The 20,283-nt window shown below is 34.7% G+C and overlaps 1 protein-coding gene and 1 long non-coding RNA gene across 25 annotated transcripts in view; one reads left to right on the top strand and one right to left on the bottom strand.

Moving 5' to 3' along the window:
* The window catches only part of LOC125653100 (RNA-binding protein Musashi homolog 2-like), a 51,723-nt gene that overhangs the window by 4,796 nt on the left and 26,644 nt on the right, over positions 1–20,283 (bottom strand). For 2 of the 24 annotated variants that reach the window (XM_048882463.2, XM_048882478.2), the window contains 8 exons: positions 10,071–10,153; positions 9,215–9,302; positions 8,088–8,150; positions 6,815–6,895; positions 4,231–4,347; positions 2,611–2,826; positions 1,290–1,462; positions 339–413 (listed from right to left, as the gene is read on the bottom strand). In XM_048882463.2, coding sequence (XP_048738420.1) covers positions 339–413; positions 1,290–1,462; positions 2,611–2,826; positions 4,231–4,347; positions 6,815–6,895; positions 8,088–8,150; positions 9,215–9,302; positions 10,071–10,153 — 896 coding nt within the window. The remainder of the gene's footprint in view (positions 1–338; positions 414–1,289; positions 1,463–2,610; positions 2,827–4,230; positions 4,348–6,814; positions 6,896–8,087; positions 8,151–9,214; positions 9,303–10,070; positions 10,154–20,283) is intronic. The other 22 variants (XM_048882508.2, XM_056149751.1, XM_048882490.2 and 19 more) reach the window with 14 other exon arrangements.
* On the top strand, positions 2,705–4,928 carry LOC130050247 (uncharacterized). Its single transcript, XR_008798686.1, has 2 exons — positions 2,705–2,849; positions 4,190–4,928. It is a non-coding gene; the product is annotated as an uncharacterized LOC130050247 (long non-coding RNA).

Here is a 20,283-nt window from a genome sequence, read left to right as displayed (position 1 = left end):
AAACATTCCCTGTATTTTTGTCCTCTACTCGCTACAAACAGCATGCTGTGAGCATTTATTTTTCAACAGAAATTAAGACTAGAAACCAATTTAGGCAACATGCCATGGCAACCAATTACAATACTTGTTAAGACAGCAGCAAGATAAAGTAGAGATTATTTAATGCAAGTTTCCATTTGTATTTCCATGAAACTTAATGGCCATTTTCAATTTTACTCGAGAAGCTATGCTGACGTGCCATGCATACTCTATGAAACAGATGAAACATGGAGAGGAGAAGCTGGTGACGAAATGGACGATGAAGCAGAAACAGAGAGGCAGCTAGACTAACGACATACCTTACTTAACACATCGTGAATGTATCTATTTGAACTAGTGGCATCAACGTATCCTAGGCCGTCATGTAAACCATACTAAACAAAAGAGGAGTGCCCATTCAGTGATACTGTAATTCTTGTCAAGTGTGAAAATCAATTTAGAACCTGTCACTTTTTGAAATTTGCTCTTTATAAAATTGACGTCAAAAATTTATTGTATTTTCCCAACTAATGCTACAGGATCGACAACAGACTAACTTCTACTTTGTATCTACATGTACTAACAAGGGCATATATATGTAGTTAAATATTCAGGGAAAATTTCACTTGAAATGGTATCCTGAAGGGAATTGATTATATCACATGCTTTATCTGACCACTTTCCTTTTATAACGAGTGCACACCAACAACACATCCTAATACTTTCTACGACCAGTATGATTTCTGAAATAATTTGTTTCGTTTTTTTTGTTCATTTTTCTTTTCCCTTAGCTTGATCAACATCAAATAATTTAATTTTACATATCTACAAGTTCTTTTATTTTTTTCCTTTGGAGACCATTTACTTCAAGGTATATATGCCATAAATGCGAATTTCAATTCATGATTTGTATTGATATAACCCATTTAAGAAATTAATGAGCTATGATTCCTTCTGTTATGAATGACATTTGTCAACAGTCTTTGTATGCATTCACACAGGGGAAAAAACCAGTATGGACATCATTCCTTTCAATAATTTCCAGGAAAGTCTTGAATTTGTCCAAAATAAAGTATATTATGCTGATGAGAAGTTTTATCGTTTTAAAAACCATAGTTCATTCTATTTCCTAAACTTTTCTGCATTTCCACTGCATATATACCTTTATCCTAAATCTGATAAACATATTTCAGAAAGTCTTCACTGGCCTGTTGTCTACACTACTAAATATTACAAAGGGAACCACACTTTTAACAGAAATGCCTACTTACTGCAGTATTGAGAGCGAAGCCAGTGGGCTGTGGGCTAGTGGCCTGGATATATCCCAGCCCATCCTGGGCAATGAAGGTATCCACGGGTCCTGGGCTGGTTGTCAAGGGCACGGAGCGGGTGCTGGGCGAGGTAGCGGTGGGGAAAGCCTGATGTCCAAGGCTATTGATCATAGCTGAAAGGTCAAACAACATGCTCTCACTGAACAGACTCATGCTAGCATACACAGCCTGCCAAGTCATTAGAAATCCCCACCACCAAAATCATCTCCACTCTTGTTAACATTTTTCTTGTTTCACCCACAGATGCAGAGATAAAATACTCAATCCAAACACGAGCAAAATCCGACATGGAACAGAAAATCTTAAACAATGCAGTATGTATTCTAGTCTATAGCATGCATGTATACTCATACTCCTCCAGTAATGTTAACAAAACAACAAGTCCAATCACATACAAGACATATTGAAAGGCAGATAAAATGATTCTTTAGTTTTATAAACAAACATCTAAAAATGTTGAGGGCAACCATAATTGTAAACTGTTCATCAACACATGCTCAATAAAGTCATGCAGTAGAAAGGCTACTTATACAGAGTGCTCATTAACAGTTTTATGCAAGGTCCCAAATGGTACATTTACATGCATCATTACTGCACTGTACATAGCTAAAAGTTCTTCGATATTGGAACAGTAATCTGCATAAAAATTTCTTTTCCAAAAGCTTTTAATTTTCAATAATACAGACTTTCAGGAATGGATGTCTTTATGTACCGCATTCGTTTATGTTTATTTTCCAATATCATACCATCACTAGATAGAGCATGCACTAATCAACTCCACAAGTACTACTGCTTAACTAGAAACATTTTTCCAAATCACATCTATCACTCTGTGCCCATTCTCTAAAATGTTACAGTGCAGTTACAATTTCAACACGTGATGTTAGTTACCATGCACATAAATTCCCAACGGAACATAAATTGACTATTTTTTTCTTATTTCGTGTACCCCAGTACTATACCTTTCATAAATTCAAAATAGGCAACAAACAAGTTGATTACCATGAAATTTTTCCAGAGTGTATAGTACGAATTTACTGTCAGTATTGAATTACTCACTAAATTTGATAGAAATATCACTCTATCAGATAACAATTCTGACAAATTTCTTGAGTTCTCCAATACATTCTAATGTCATTTTGTGCAGTCTCTTTAATTTTTGTATGTAACCTTTTCTTTTTATAATCTATACAGTTTCATAATCATCCTTTTGCTTGGCCACAAGTGACAATCTAATACGGATATTAGCATGAAGTAATACCTGTTCTTTGTGCTGTGAGAAGTTGCTCTCCCACCCTGGCCAGGGGTGAGTTACTCACTGGCAGTGGGGAGGGCTCACTGCGCTGTATTTGTAGGGCGTTGGCGGCCAGGGGGCTAGTGGTAGCGCCAATATCTGCATATATGGCAGGAGAGACCTGTCGCTCACCGGGGGTAGCAGTGGGGGTTTGTATTAAACCAGCGGGGTAACCAGGGAAGCCTATACAAAAGACGACACACACGGTAAGAGACTTGTCTGTTAACAGGAAGTGGAATACAATTGAAAAATTATTTCTGACATTTGAAAAGGGAATAATTCTCAAATTGTACCCTGAACAGAATTTTCATATTTCTGTTCTTCATTAAGGTTTTGTACATAAAAAAAGATAATTAGATAATATGCTCCACGTTTCCACTATGAATATAGACTATATAGGCTGGCTTCCCTGGTTTTGCAATGTCTAATACAGAACAACGCACACACTTTTAATGACGATGCATTTTCTACGTGATGTAGTAAATATCAACTATTGCTACTGTTACACAGCAGTTTAAGCTTTCATTATTTTAGACAGAAAATTCCATGTTAATTAATATGAATGTAAAAGTAAAAAAAAAACACTTGGGATAAATTGATATTTAGTTTCAACTTTTGATTGCCATGGAAATGTAGGCCAAAAAATTCTAAAAAAAAAATAAAATAAAAATTTAAATACTGCATGCAAAATAAAAAAAATACTACAATAAGCACTGGTTCACTACGTCTACTTATATCTAAATATTACGAAAGCTTGAATAATAGTGTGGCGATGATTCTATTTTTAGACATGCAAAATCAGCGGAACAACCATTGTTGACATTTTCAGCAAAACACGCATTCTCAATGGCAAGATGAAATTTGAAATAAATGAAAATCTACCTTGAAAACTCATAAAAGAACATAGTTTAACGGAAGTAATACTATTCGTACAATAACTGTTTGAATTACAATATAAAATATAAATCATGAAAGTAAAAGTTCAACAATGATTATTTTCAATAACAATTTCAAACTTACCATAAAAATAAAACAATTTTTTCTCAATATGTATAAACTAATACCCTAATTAAGAGGCATGTATAAATTTGTCACACAACAGCAATGATAAAATACATACACAAAAAGAAAAATTCCATGCAAGGCTTAATCGTCATGAATTGTACTTCCCAATTAAAAATGAACTAAAACATTATGCTTTAGGAATGAGAATAACTGTTTTGTTAATCAATGGCTACATTGATGATCAAATGAGAAACTAGCTAATGAAGAGCACAGTTAGTCAACAACACAAATGTAAAATATATTCTGTACACCCAGTTCACGACAGCTTGATGTCATATGTGTAGATATGGAGTGCAGAGGAACAATGGGAACCATCTATTTGGTTACATAATGTCCATGTCAAATTGGACAGTATGACCAACCAGCTAATCTATATGTATACAATGCACCCACACAAATTATATCTCTACATAAAAAAGACAAACGTTAAATTTTGGTGGAGAAACATTTAATTAGCAAGTCTGTTGCATTGTATTTTTAGACTGCATTTCCGGGTGTTTCTATGGTTACTGTGGTGCTTACTTGGACTTCCTGTTATGCCCAAAACACCGTGTGTTGCCCCACCAACCCCGGCACTGCAAGCTACGACAGCCGAAGCTGACCGTGCAGCCATAGATGAAGAAGTGATTCCATTCAAGCCTGCCAAATTACATAAAAAAACGATCACTTCCACAACTCTAAGTCACGCAGTCCCCCTCAAGTAACACACAATGACCATACCTCCACACAGATACAAACACATTTTCCTTTCTTGTTCTTTGCATCAGTAAGGAAACAAAAATTGTTAACAAAACTTTTATTCCCAAAAGAGACCAAATACCTGATCACACTATTATAGGTAACCAGGATTACACAGGATGAAGAGATTGTGATAATACATCATAGATAGTTCAAGGTTAATCCAAGAGGAAGAAGAGAAGACGATCCTAACTTATTGCTGACAGTTTTTGTGTAAAAGATACATGTACTGCTATTAAAATCCTTTCAGGCTTCCATCTCATTTGCTCAAATCCAGATTTTAACAATACATATAAATAATAGATTCAACACAGTGAGCAGTACTAGTTATCAAGGACCAGAAAGAAGATTCTTGTTCTCTTCTCCCTCTTTATTTTCAGTTTTTCATCTACATTAAAGTTAAACATAAATTGTCAAAAATTCTACAGAAACAAAACAGTGCACTATGTCAATTCTAAAAAAAAAAAATAAAAAAAAAATAACCAAAAACAATTTATCTGTACCAAAAATGTGTACACTGTTCTTTTGTAACAAGTCATAGTATGAAATATTCCATCTAAATTTCAATATATTATCTTTCAAAGTTTAACTACAGATTTGCTGGTCTAGCAGGCAAGGTTTGTTAGCTATATACAGTTTGTTTTCTTGACTATCTTCACTCACTATATTAATAACTACTGTATGAATGGACAGACTGATTTACATGGTCAACTGAATGTTTTAATAGATGCAAATAACTTGGATAATACAATTCCAAACTTATAACAAAAATGCTTAGTTGTTCTGTAGACTAAAATACTTTTTAACAAGTGTTTATGAAAAATAAAGGAAAAAAAAATGTAAAAAGAAATAGCCATCTCTTGTATTCCTCCTAAAATCCTTCTTGAGATACTCAAAATATCATTAAAATATATTTCACAGTAAACAATAGTGAATAATACAATTTTTGTTACTGATGGCAAACTTGATCAATGCATGGCATAATAACATTACAGTGAAAAATCTGTACTTTCTATATAAATTTCTTTCTCTTTTATTGCACTGTCGTCTGTAAAGTTCACCTAACTGTTACAATAAATCTCCCTCATTTTGGCAAGCTGTGAAATATCATTATATTGAGGTAGCCTGGTTTGATAACTCAGCCGGTAGAGAAGACTTTGACCTTATAATCTGAAATCTGCTTTGTATATCGCTCTGTGCAGAAATGCTTTATTTCACTTTAAACAAATGCATTACATATCAGAAACACACAAAACTTATAAACGGTAAGTTATGATTTCACTTTTAGAATGTTTTAAAAGCATTATGCTGTGCATAAGAATACATTAGACATCATTACCACTTGAACTACATGTATGAGAGTTTCTATATGTATGCATAAACATGTAGGTATATAGTACAAACAAATGATCATAACAAACTGCCAAATCAATGGATGAAAATGGACTGTCATTGACAACATGCCTATTACACACATGAATACAAAAAAAAATCCACATCAGAACTCCACTGGTCAACTTGGACACAGACTACAAATAGTACCATGGAAACGACCCAGCTTCACCGTTTATAGCTATGTAAATTTTCTTTTCCAGTAACCTTGGATTTACTTCTAATCCATACAACCCGTTAACCCGCAGTAGCATTTTTTCCATTAAGAAATTACTTTTCTGTCGGTCTATAGGAAGATTTAGTTTAATTCGATACAAAAATGTCTAAAGGACAACTGAGGAAACTTGCCTCTATATAGACCATAAACACCTTCACTCACAACATACAAAATAAACAGTGGAGCCATAGGTTTCCAGGCTATTAACACTAATAAACAAAGCTTTATAATAGATATACATTACTACATTAAAAACAGAAAAAATAATCACAGAAAACCAGAGCACTAGAGTCCAAAATTACATGGCACACGATAAAATCTCTTGGGCAATACTGTGCCCACTTAGAAGACTGCCACATGCAGAAAGACAATGATAAACAAAATTTACTACATTCCTCCTCTTTTCTCCACTAGAATATTTGGCACTGGAGATCATTCATGCCCTATCACTCAACATTATCCATTAAGTATTATCTTCCTGCAGTGCAGATAATTTGGCCCATGAAATTAGCCCATCAAAAATGTTTTAAAAAATATAGTACAATAAATTAACAAGCATCAAATATACATATAACAGAACAAGGACACAACATTTTCTGTTCTCATCCCTTGTGGTCTCAGCTGATATGTTGATGTTTTTCTCTCTCCTTTATATCAACCTGTGATACAGAGTTTTTTTTTTTTCCGGGGGCTGAAACGTTATGACAGAGAGGATAGCTTAGAAGGGGTACCACTGCCCTAGTTCTAAAATTTCCATACCTGGATAATAATAGCCTGCTGGGGCCAGCGTGGGGAATCCGCGACCATAGGGGTAGCTTGGCAGTCCTGTTGGGAGATAGCCTGCAAAGAAAGTGACCAAGGACTCAATATCATGAATACCTGCAAATTGCATATTTTATGATGCACAAATTTTATCATTTACTTTCATGTATAACAAAACGAGAGAAAAAGTGAGATCAATTGAATTTTAGAAAAGAGGGGTCGAGTCACGATAGTTTCCAATCAGAGTTTTATTTGAAATTAATGCATGCAATATAGACAATAATTCCTTCTGTGTCTTGTTGACTGAATCTTGGAAGAAAAACAAGGTGCATGCACTCTTCTTGATCTCAAAGCATTCGGAACTTTACTGGGTCTCCCCCTCCCTATTCTTAGCTAAATCTTTAGGGATTTTTTTAGGGGGGAGGAAAAGCTGGATTTTTTGTATCACTGCAAAAATCTGGGCGGGGTTTTTCTTTCAAATTGTAAGAAGATACGCAATTGATTTAAAGCATGCATTTCTTCCCATGCTAACTGTGACATCTGTAGGAAACATGTGTATTGATTTTTGGAAAATTTCTAGGTTTTTTCTTTAAACCTTTCCTTATCATCAGTTCTGGAGAAATTGTGTTCCTACAAAACATGCTGTTGACTTGGTTAAGAAACATTGCAGTATTCTGTTTGAAATATTATCTTATAGAAGCCATAATTGATATGAGAGATCTACTGTCAGCACAGCCAGAAAAAAAAATCCCAGCTATGTGTGGCATACACTTTTAAAATCAATGAACAATGCATTTCAAAGTTATATCTGCGTCAAATAAATAATACATGATGTAATCTTTATCATAAAAGATAAAACTTTAATAATACATAGAACTGTTTTCCTGAAACAAAAGAAGAACTAAAATATAAAGCTGATTAGTTCACACAACTAAATATAAGACTTTATCAAGTCATGCACAAAGGTCAAGGAATACACACAAAAGAGTTCTAGGGAATTTCAAACTACAAAATCTAGCTGATGTCATGCATGACAGACAGTCACAGATGAATAATCAGGTCAGGGCTGCCAATGCAATGAATCAGAGATAAATCAAACTTTAACAAGTTTTGGCAGCCCTAACTTGCCATGTGTTAGTACATTTTGCAAGAGTTGTCTTTCTTAGTTTGTGAAGTTCTGTCGATTCTTTTCGTATCTCTTCCTGACCAGAGACAAAAAAGAGGGGCAGTTCTGGTACGAGTGAAATATAGCAGAGACTGAGCAACTTACACAGTTCCGGCATAATTAATTCTTGTGGAATTTCCCCCAAGACGATTTCGCCATCCTCCGTCACTAAGAAAGGATTAGAAAAAAGGGAAATCAAGTTTTAGTGGTAGCAAGAAGCTCACACTTTGTACTAGTGCAACTGAGAACCAGTTTACTGGGTGAGGAAGCTGGGTGCCTACCCTTGAGTAACATTCTATTATAGATATAGTATATTTAATCTAAAACAAAACACAAATGTCACCGCTTATAAAATATCTTCTCCCTTACTTATCAAAATTTTCTTAAAACCGGATGGAAATTTCACAGTACCATAAACTTTTTCCAATGCTTCCTCATCCACTCAAGAAATTAAGGCTGAACTGAATTGCACTAGATGAACACCTTTGATTGAAATACACTCACACTAACGAGTAATTACTTCTCTACTACTGAATCATATGTCACAGAGGGGACATCTGTGCATAAAAATTGTTACATTGTGAGAATATACAATCAAATGTGTTATGTACTGGTGTATATTAAAAAAAATAATAAACCAAAAATCTACCACAACTTTCGTGTAAAAATTCCATTTTAGGCTTTAATTAATGAAAAAAATATATAAATAACAATGAACTAGTACATTCAACAGCGAAACCTACAAATCTGTTGATCTAGAAAATACATTAAGACAGAAGTGCAGTAACACCGGACAAAGCAGGGTGAGGCAGCGCATTGTCTACTTCTGCCAGTTATCTCCCTTCTGATGCAGTTACTTCCCTTGCACATTTGACCTCTTGCCTGATGATAAGCTTGGTCATGTCTCTACCACAATACTGAATTATATGCTGTAGTACCACATAGATAGATATTATCAACATGCAGATTTCCTTCACTCACTTCACCAAGAAATGACTGAAGTAAAAGTAATTCATTTTACCTTTACACAAGAAAAAACACTATCACTTTTACTCTACCACTCAATATCTAACTTTGACAACATGCAGAGAAAACTGAATGGCCTTGGAAACATTTGGCAAAAGGTCACCATGTGCAATGAATTGATTTTAAAAAGAGGTATATGTATATATGTATAACTACTGTCAACCCAAAAATCTACATCCATGTGAGAGTCTACTGATGCTACTCACCATATGCCCCCCTGGTCAGCGGCCCACGCCCACGCGCCAGGGTGTTGGGTAGCATTACTTCCTTTGGCTGTGCTTTCTTACACTCAACCTGCAAATCATGGCCAGAAAGAATGAAATTATAGTTTGCATGGTTTCTATGTATTTCTCTAATGAGAGCCCATTTCCTCATATACATAATATCATGTAACTGCACCTGTTGTGAAAACATTTTAGTTCTACTGGCCAAAGAATTTACACTGCTGTCATATTTTGAAATTTAACATTGAAATATCAATTTTGATATATTTGAAATCATATAAATTTCTTTTCATAAATGATTTCTCCAGGTGTTTCAGATTTTTTTCTCTCGCGATAAAACCAATTTAACATTTCAATGATTATTTCAATTCTTCATTCATTCTCTCTAATTTTGTTATATCCTAAAGAATACCGCTTCAAATAGACATCTGTTAATTTAAATGTAAATAAAAACTTCACTTTAATAATATGTATTCCCATGATTAATTTCTATTTAAAGAAATTGTTTAATACACTATTAAAGACTAGAAAATTGATCACATTTTCCCCTATTTTCAAATGATCTGTGAAGCGTGTTTGTGTTTGAATTTATGATGTGTTTGTAAGGTATTTATAGGTGTCTTGGGGCACTGACCGTCTCACTGCCATTGTAAAAGAAGGAAATCCAAGTGGGCAGTGCACAGGGTTTTTTGCGTTTGTTCTTGTCCAACACAACTATATGTCATGTAAATATGTTGCTTACGCATGTTCTTTCAACCCGTATTGTCTCGTATGCTTCATCATCTTGCCCTATCGTGCAAGGATACTACTTGCAAAGCTACATGCATCAATTATTTACCATTTTCTTGTTGATCTCATGGAAATGAATTTCACACACTTTGTCCACCACATCCTCATTCTCAAAGGTCACAAATCCAAATCCTGCAAAAACAAAATGAGCCACCTCAACACTTGACATCCATTTTGTCTAAAACGCTAGTCCTAAATCTAACTACTGGCCACTGTCTGTTTATCTGTTGCCCCATGATGGTATATCACAGACTTTTCCTAACTAGATCGTCATACAGGCCAACAGATCTCTCTGTTCCTTACAAAATTTAACCTCTTAACAAATATAGACCAAAAGCATTTATGGCATGTTAAGTACATAGTGAAATCATTAAAACCTACATCATAGATCTTGGGTCTCCTTCCTGCAATGAGTTTTTTGCTACAATCAATATGTTCTCATCATAGGTTAGCAAATAATGGTGAATTTTGGTGACTTTACAACAATTCTTGAACAATGTCATCACTTCAAGCCTGGGAATAGACCTTGTTTTCCAAACCCATCATGCTGCTAACAATCTGTCAAATTTGCTTGAGTATTTTCCAATTGTTCTGCAGTTCAAACGTGAAGCTTTGTAGTCCAAAAATTGAAATTGCTATGTTTGAACAAAACACGGAGTTTTGGTGTATACATACAATCATTAACATAGGGTGAGAACCTGTTAGATGTTTAACAGATCGACTGAATCAATATTTGGCTAGTTTACCTCAACAATGCAATTTAAACATCTTTTCCACCCTGGTCCCAGTTATCTTCCTATGCTTTGTTTGTCTGTTTTCTAGGTGTTATACGGCCATGATTCATTTCTAGAGTAGTCCTCATTGCAGTTAATTCAAGTACACAGAAATAAACTGACAAAAATATTAAATAAATGAGAGAAAAAATATATGGACAACTCATTACATGGGTGGGAAATCAAAAACTTGCCTAGTTTTGACTGGTCTGGGTCAATGTGATAAACTGGGACTTTAAAAGCGATTAAAAGATGACATCCCCTCTGTAAACTAAGAGTGAAATATCACCTAATCTCTGGTTTTATGAAAGAATTTGGAAAGTGCCAACTAATTACCCACTACAGCTACAGTTTAATGTCATGAAATGTGAAAATCTTTATACCCTAAACTCATCAAACAATGATACTTTTCATGAGGTTAATTAATATTCATCAACTTTGAACACACATTTTATTAAATTTCATCATTTTTTTTTAATTACAAGAAAATGGATCATTTGTAGAAGTATAAAATATTGTTGTGTCTACAGACTTTCCTGTTATTAGAATACATAGATCTGTTAATGTGAAGAATACACACTACAGCAGTGATGTCCGGTGCTCTTAGACATTCCATGAAGAAACATAGTACAACACTAGAAACAGTCATGCACTAGAACACTGAATCGAAAAAGCAAATACGGCTACTGGAAAAATTCAGATGTACCTACTCAGTCTACCAACAATAAAAGCCTACCAATTCAAAAATAAATCAAAAGAAGCTTTTAATACACAGATTTCTTTCTCCAGTTAAAAAAAGGAATGGTGGGGATAAGACTTTGTTCTTGTAAAAAGGCCGTGTTATATAGGGCAAGGAGAATTGGTCTGTTTTGGGATGCAGTGTAAGACTTCCACCAAAAATTATCAGACAAAAAAAGTCCTTGATTATGATACACTACCACTGAGTACAATCTACAATATTGAAAGCTAGCTGGCTTTTTATTTGTCTAGATGTTTTGGTCTAAGTTTTGTGAGGCTAAATTTGATTGGCTATCTACTAAGTCATGTTATATACCATCATGGCAACAGATCCAGACTTCAAGGCCTGCACCAGTTCATTCCTGAAATATATAAGTCACATGTTTATACAAAATTCAGAAGCCATCAACCACAAGTCACTGCTGATAAGCTCACTGAAAATTGAAACAAAAATAAAACATGCACCCTTGGAATTTCATCTTCAACGGAACATCATTTACAGCTATTTTGCAGATGAAAGCTCAATGCCTTTCCATATAATTGAATACAAAATTTGGAAATGTGATGAGCTTTAAAGAGTTATATTTATTTGAAGGGTGTATAAATATTAGTAGATTAGTTGGATTCCATCCAGCAAAAAGTACGTCAATTTCTTTCACTGTGCACTGTATATCACCCAAGTGTATCTGTTCACACTCAGACCAACATATACAGAGTATTTCTCTAATGAGGGAGAAGGTTACAAATTTTCCAACTATTATAAACTTTGCCCATGCAAATCTCTGAGATTCCCTATAATCTTTCTAATTTTACAGCTAGGAAATAGCAAAAGCATCTGGTTTAGTGAACTATGGGAAACTTCTTTAAGTAAACACCTTTGCCACAGCAACAAAAACGGTATTAGGTGCTCAGTGCAAGAACCGCATCAAATACTTCTTACTAATGTGAAAAAGGAGAGTCTCGGAGAATTCTATCCTGAAAGAGAAGATAAGGAGTATTTTATACCTAACTTTACCTGACAGCCTTACTATGTCTTATGTAATAAAGCACAATTCTTAAAATAAGTAATGGTCTAGGACTAAAAAGCACTTGAGGACAAAGTGAAGAGAACTAAATCTGGAGTGTGTTCACAGATAAATGTGACGAAATGTGAAATCATTACTTTGTTTTTAGTGATGTGATCTGCAGCTTTATAATCTTCGTAAGTTGAGTACCAAGGTTCTGAACAACCAGGGAATTTAGATGGTGGATCCGGCTTTCTCTTTTCTTTAACCTTGTAACCTTGCTCATGTTGTTTTAGTTTAAACATTTATCAAGTTTAAGAAGTGCGGACTTAAGACTTGTGCAAACATGCCAGATATATGTGAAATAAAGTTTTCATTGATTTCACTTATCAAACAGACAAAGTAATATCTTTGTACCTAACCTTTACATCAGACACTTTAATTATGAAGCTAATGGTAAATTGATAGTTGCCACAAACTACACATTTTCCTCAATCAGGGTTTACGAGTTGAGTAATTTTTCTATAAATAGTTGTATTTTTTCCCTTCTTTCCTGGGACTACACCTCTTCAATGTCCAATAAAAACCTTTCTAATGACTCTTCAGTGATAATGACAATGATGTATAAGGAGGGCCATTGGAAATCCATAGCTACACAGGCATCACTTTCAGGTCCTTAAATGAGGAGAGTTTTGCATGCAGATCCTGATATCATCATAAAAGCACCTGTTTCTATCATTCTGACACATCCAACTCTGTGCCTTATCATCTGCTTATCAGAACTTAATCCATAGATATCTCTGGCAGTAGCCAACAGGAGTGCACATTACTTTGCTTCTCATCTTGTATATCATCTCCAGTCTATCCAAGATTACCTATTTTACTTAGGGCCATAATGGATCCCAGTAAGGGGCCAGTGTTACAGGCGCCTACAAACATGGCTCCCCATCTCAAAATATCAACGACAGCGGGATTAAGCATGGCAACTTAGCAGGTATACGTCAGCAGTCAATCACCCTTCCAAATCAACAACACAGTACAAAATTGGATCTAAGTCTTGTGGCTTACTTCCAGACTCATTTCATAAACATAATTCTATGGTAACATTTCCATAATAACTCAGAATCAATTTAAAAGATAGTTTACTAATTAATACAAGCAACACCTGATTAAAACGTGTTTTTGAAATCAATTTTTAGTTAATTGTATGAGAGTCTTGTTGGTTTCCCATTACATAGCTGGAAGCATATGCCATCAATAATTATTTTTTGCCTTTTATTTGATGCAATGTGAAGATTCCAATGCTATTAAATCAATACTACACAGGTCTTGAAAATCACACCAGAGTCTAACTGTTTTGATAATGAAATCTTAATCCCATCATCATCCTTTAAGAGCTGCAAGCTCACCCAGAAAACACAAAGGAATGCAAGTCTGCCATTAATTAACAAGTGCAAACTCTATACTCCATGGGGCTCCATTTTATAAATTCTTAAAGATATAAACATACTTCAGAACATGTGCATCTTTTTCTAAACAGGAAACGTGAGTCTTCAGTTGTGTATAAATCTGCTCTTGTGCCTTCTTCAACTCTTTATGACAACACATTGGAAAAAATCAGCATTTCTATCATTTACAATGTGCTCATCATTATTTACAAATGTGCTTCATCAACTTCAAATCTTCTGAAGCATGGTATACAGATCATTATTTTATGGCAAATATATTGAAATACAGATGTTTAAAACAATCGAAAATGATGACGTCCAGAAATTTATACACAGCAGAAAGATGAAAGGCTATTATGGCAAAATTGGTTCATCTGCCAATGGAAATCTAATTTCCATGTTTTTGTTGTACATTAAATAGAAGAATTTTCCTCGTGTGACAACCATAAAATGTGTCTTGTAAGCCGATATTATATAATTGAAGTTGACATTTTCCTTTCAAATTCATTTGTGATTCTGCTATTACCAAATCCTCGTAGACAATCACTGTGGTCATGATTTGTGGTAGCACATCATGAAATGTCATTATCGCATGTTCTTGTTGCCTAGCAATGTCCTGGGGGCTATTGAAGATGTCTGCTTCATAGTTATCCTCATCTTGTTGTTTTGTCATGCCTCCTAGCAACAACCCTGACCTGGCTTCTCCATATTGCTATTTCCTATTCTGATTGTAATGTATAAATATTGAAGAGAACTCCTGCACTAATGTGGGAGGGTGAACATTAAATAACATAATTCCCCCAAAGCATATATATTGTTACAACCCATGTGTATTACTTATACTTATATATTTGACTAATTTTTGGCAAGTTGCATGAACTAATCTCTTTTGAAAAAAGGAATTTTTCCAAAATTGGGTTAAAATTTGGAAAAATCAGATTCTGATATTGAATATCGCTCAAAATAGAAAATCCAATAAAATCTTGGAGGAAAAATAATAACATGATTCCTCATGCTATAATCTGTGGACAAACACAACTAGACGAGAGGTACTAGATATTGTCAAGAACATGACGGATCACTTTGTTAGTACTGGGCATTACTAAGATCTATCATAGAGCAAACAGGGCTTAACATTCAGCTTTTGTGTTCCCTAACATTACCAGACCCAGTAACCAAAGACAAAGTGGTTACTATATAAAGGTCTTTAGAGAAAAAGGGGGACAGTCAACAAATTAGTTTGACCTATATATCACATGACCACACAGTTCTGTGCCAAAAGATAAAAGTCAGTTTGCTTTTCATAGCAAAATCAGTTGTTAATTCCAGCTCCTCCAAACTTCATGGACTTTGTATGGTTAAAGATCCGTGTTGTAACAAAGAAAAGCAAAACAGACATGTTTCAATTCTCATATCTACCATACAATCCTTTTTTTTTTTTTTTTTTTTTTTTTTAACTTTGAATCGATATAACAGAAAAAAGAAACTCCAGATCTGCCGTATGTCTTTAACCGTAATTTCAAAGGAATTTTAATCTTCGGAACAAACTGTGCTTTAAGAGCAGTGAAACACGTACAGGATTTTGGTGCATGTTTGTTTTGGACTTTCGGAGCTATATCTGTGACAAAAGCTCTTTAAATGCAATGTATTGGGGATGGAAGTCATAACTATCTCAAGAGCAATTGAATTCACACAAGAATTAAATTTTCAAAATCCTTCTTTAGTTTTCATGGTTGCTAAGCAATCTCACACAAAAGTTGCAATAAAAATTTCTTTTAAGATATATATTTTAATCCTCAGAGAACAGTCAGTGATAGAACTTTTAATATATCAACATAAATGGGGTAAAAGTACCTTAAAATTTACATATGCATTAAATACTTGAAACATTTGATTTATTGATCGACATGCAAACACTGCAAAATGTTGATACGTCATGTCAGCAACCAAAATTGCAGAATCACCATTAAAAGAAAAGTACATGTCACTGTGTACGTGGTACATTTGTATTCTTGGAATATGAGAAAAAAAATTTTGAAGGGACACAACTTAACTCCTTCCAACAAAATCTGGTCATACTCTCTGAAACTAAGTTGTTGTTTAAGTTCTTTTGCATTAGACCTATAAAATTTCATTGCCCAGATGGCCTTATGCAAAGTTTTCCACTGGGCTATAGACTGTGCTAAGAGTGAAGAACTCACTCGCTTTTATCAGCATGGCTCTGTGCACCTTGTAATTGCCATTAAATCTTTTTTCATCATTTCCTCCTACCCTGTGTGAATGCATTATAAAGCCTTCTCAGCCATGTTATTGAACTAGCAACATCACACTACTTCATATTTGAAAATGAAATTATAGACCAGTTGAATAGAGCTCATGCAAAAAGAGTCAATGCAAGTTCATGGAGAGTTGACCCATCTTGACTATACATCAAAAGCAAATAACAAATTTCCCCTAAATATCACTTTTCTTCATCTTGAAATCTGAAAGCAATTTCATGTTCCACCAGAAATTACATTTCTGCAATATACAGCCAAAATAAATTTGTTTTTATTTCAGCATCCACTGATAATTAATTTCATTAGATTTAAAGCCGATTCTGATTATTGAAAACATGCTACGCAAACATGAGAGCATTCAGTCAGGCTCGTGTACTTCCTGCAATCAATCTCAGATAGGTTTTTCCCCTTACTTTTAAAACGAAGGCCAAACCAGAGGTCAGTATTACTCATCAATATGCAAATCAAACATGATAGAACGAACAGAATGCCCCAACATCAAAAGTGAAATATGCTGCAACTATCTAATCTGCAGTCTTACAAACTTACTTTATGATCAAGTCCCCCAAATATTCGCATAAACCCACTGGCAGTAACTTTCTGATTTGCATCTATGAAATAAACAACCACACCTAAGCAATGCTTGCTGTTTCCCATGAAAATCTAAGCTCTGCTTTTTGATTCCCCATTTAATTACCTTTCAAATATTTAGGAATAGATACATAACACATTAGTCCACAAAACTTTCTAACCCTAATCTGACAGTGATCTATGAACTGGTTACATATGGTATGTGCAGGACTAAAAATATACATGTATAGCATTTCCTAATCACATGAAAATATAAAACCCTGTATGCCATTTTATTCGCCTAATTGGCCCAATCTGTCAGCAATCCACAATACTGAGAACGCTTTTAAGCAATGATTTCTATTCCTCGATACACATTCATTTGTTCTGGAACTCAATCACTCTGGATATGAAAATTATGAACTATCAAGACCAAGTGGGAAAGCAGAATTTGCGTTAAAATCAGGCTTAATTTCCATAATAAAGAAAAACTGTTAATAAATTGCACTTGACACACTTTCAAGTTATTAATTAGAGTGCACAATCTCAGTGATAAGTGTCTATAGGAGTGCTGTACATATAAACAGTGATTGTTTTTCTGAACTATATGGGCACTATGCAGACTCTCATTATTTGGTGTAATTTAATTACATTGCATAACTGTTTTTCTTTCACAGCAGGACTAGTTATCATGGTAATTATTGAAGGATATTCCCAAGACTCCCAGAGGCGGCCATGATAAACCAGCTCTGTGCACTGAAATTTATCTTCAGCAAGGACTGCTATAGTCAACAAAATGAATGGTATGGTTCATTGCCAAAAGCAATCACACCCAATTTCTTACATTTCCAGAATAATAGGGTGTAAATTAACTTCTACTTTAGAGTTTTGCACATGATAGGAATAAACTGGTCCCCATAATGAAGCCCCTCAACCTCTCTTGTTCTGAAGAGCTTTGCCTCCATGTGCTTTCTTCAGACAATTTGCAGTTTCTAGCAAATTAATACACTTCTGCAGAAGTCATAAATTAAGGATGTTGGCACAGTTATGTATTTTCCTCAGATACTCAGACGAACCAATGAAGTGAACTGTAAAATATCTTATCAGTGGTGAATGTTGACACTTTGTGTTCGAGCACTAAAACGAGTGAGAACTAATGATGATAGGCATTAAGATTCATGTCATACGAGGATATATCCAATAAAAAAACTTAATGACCTGAAAAAATGATTACTGGTTGCCAGTAGTAATGACCTTCATCTAAGCCTCTATCCCATAAGAATGACCAATTCCAATCTAACTCTGTCAATTGATCACAAAAGGAGGAGAAAGTCATGAATTTTCATATCCTGACTTGAGTGTTTACATATAGACTAGTGACTGCCGGGCCAACATAGATGAATATCAATGACTTTCTCCCCTGGTGATGAGTTGCTACCTAATGAAGGTCCTGATTGGATGCCAATCAATGCCCAGTTTGAATTATACACACAAGGATGCATTTTTGATTAATAAAAAAAGACCCCTGCACCTTTGCTTTATGAAACACCTGAGATCTAACGAACATAAAAAATTTACCATTAACTAGAAACAATGCAATGTAATCAAAGATATTGACATATCCTGTACAATTTTAAAATCGGCAAGGTTTTTTCTCTTTTTTATGGATATTTGTGCTAATCAAGAGAACATAATATCCTAGCAATCATCCATTTTAAGGAATGCCAGTTCAGAAATTTGATTTAGTGACAGGAACATGAAAATCCTACCCACTAACTCTCTCAAGAGGCTTATTGAATAGACAACTTTAATCTTCCAAATGCAGGGTTGAGCAACAGAGTGCTGGTATTACAGACAAGTAAATGCTTCTCTTAGCAGACAGAATCTAACCTTTTTTCCTCCATCTTATCAGGGTTAAAGCATACATGGTTCTGTGCCTCCTGAACAGAAAATATAATTACAGGCACAGCCAAAATTTAAGTCAACACAGCACATTATACTCTAATGAGGGGGCAGATCTTTTCAAATTAAGCTCCCTTACCTCCCTTAAATACAATCAAAAAATGTCTATTCAATATCAGAACCAAGGTCTAAAAGGTCTTTAGAGGGTTTTTCAATCATCTTGTGTTTACTTAAATATATTAACTTTGATACTTGAATAAACTTTTCCAGAAACTTTACCTCTGAGAAAAGGGGTAGCTTACTTCTAAAATGTTTGTCATTAGAGCCAGGAATGTGTTTGCTTAATCACAGGTCATTAATCTTCAATCAGAACTCCAGGATGGAAGGTGTATTTAGAGGGTATTTAATGCTGTTTTATGTAAACTGTATATAACTGCAATTCTTCCATCCTTCCAACACATGCTTTGTGTCTGCTTGCCTAGGTGTAAACTGCTAGAAAAACTAGCCCCATTATCACCAGATTGTCAAGAAATGCCTACTGAAGCTGCAGGATCTAGTGAGAATTGTACAATTTTCACATACCACCAGTCATTTTTCACCTAGTTACTGACTGGGAAAAATACACCTCATTGGCAATCATCTCCTATTTATAGAACATGGAAAGCCCTTTACACCCATTATTTTAATTACCTGACATAGAAATACAGATTATTTACCTTCATAAACAATTTCAAGGTATACATGTTTACATTTAGCTTTGTAGCAAGACATAAAACCATCTGAAAATAACTTCTTCATAAAATTGTAGATGACTTGCAATGGCAAGATCAGCTGTTTAACTGAGATCTATGGCAGAGACAGACAGGCATCAGCTGCTGAACAATGACAACAACTTTAACAGCAAGTGGTGCAAAAATAAACAGGCAACTCTGGATCTGCAGAAAGCTACAGTGAACTGTGATGCCAAGCACCTGCTTTTACAATTTTTGAACTTGCATGATGTCAGAAAAATGACTCTTTGTGCTACAACTCCTTGTGCTCTTTGAGCTATTTACAAAGTTTGAACTTTGCAAGTTCTTCTTGCTTGAACTATAATGATGTGTTTACAATCTGGTGTTTCTGTGCTTCCAACCCAGCATTCACAGTCAACGTCTTTTATCCTTTGCACATCATTACAAGAAATTTTGTTTTGGCATTCCTTAAATTCCAAAAACTCCATCACTTCAAGATAGTTTCAACACTCCTTTTCAGGGGATTTCTTTTTTTAAATTCATAACCTCGATTTCTCATTATAACAGTTACACTACAACTTTACCTCTACTGACCCACCTGATATGGGGCCTATACTCTTACTCATCCCCATCTGCTGTCCCCTTCCATACCTACTTGTACGTAGGACACTTCCATATAATCCAATATCACAAAGTATGACCACAAACACAACTTTTGTAACATATCCATTAACTCCTAGAATAAATCACTTTCTTCTTTTTATCTCCTGAAACCATTGAGAATTCTAGCATCTCCCTACTAAAACTATTACATATA

The sequence above is a fragment of the Ostrea edulis genome, chromosome 1 (genome assembly GCF_947568905.1).
Source record: "Ostrea edulis chromosome 1, xbOstEdul1.1, whole genome shotgun sequence".
NCBI classification, from domain to species: Eukaryota; Metazoa; Mollusca; class Bivalvia; order Ostreida; family Ostreidae; genus Ostrea; species Ostrea edulis.
Note: the sequence above shows the minus strand (reverse complement) of the source record. Positions and strands in the feature narration are given on the sequence as shown.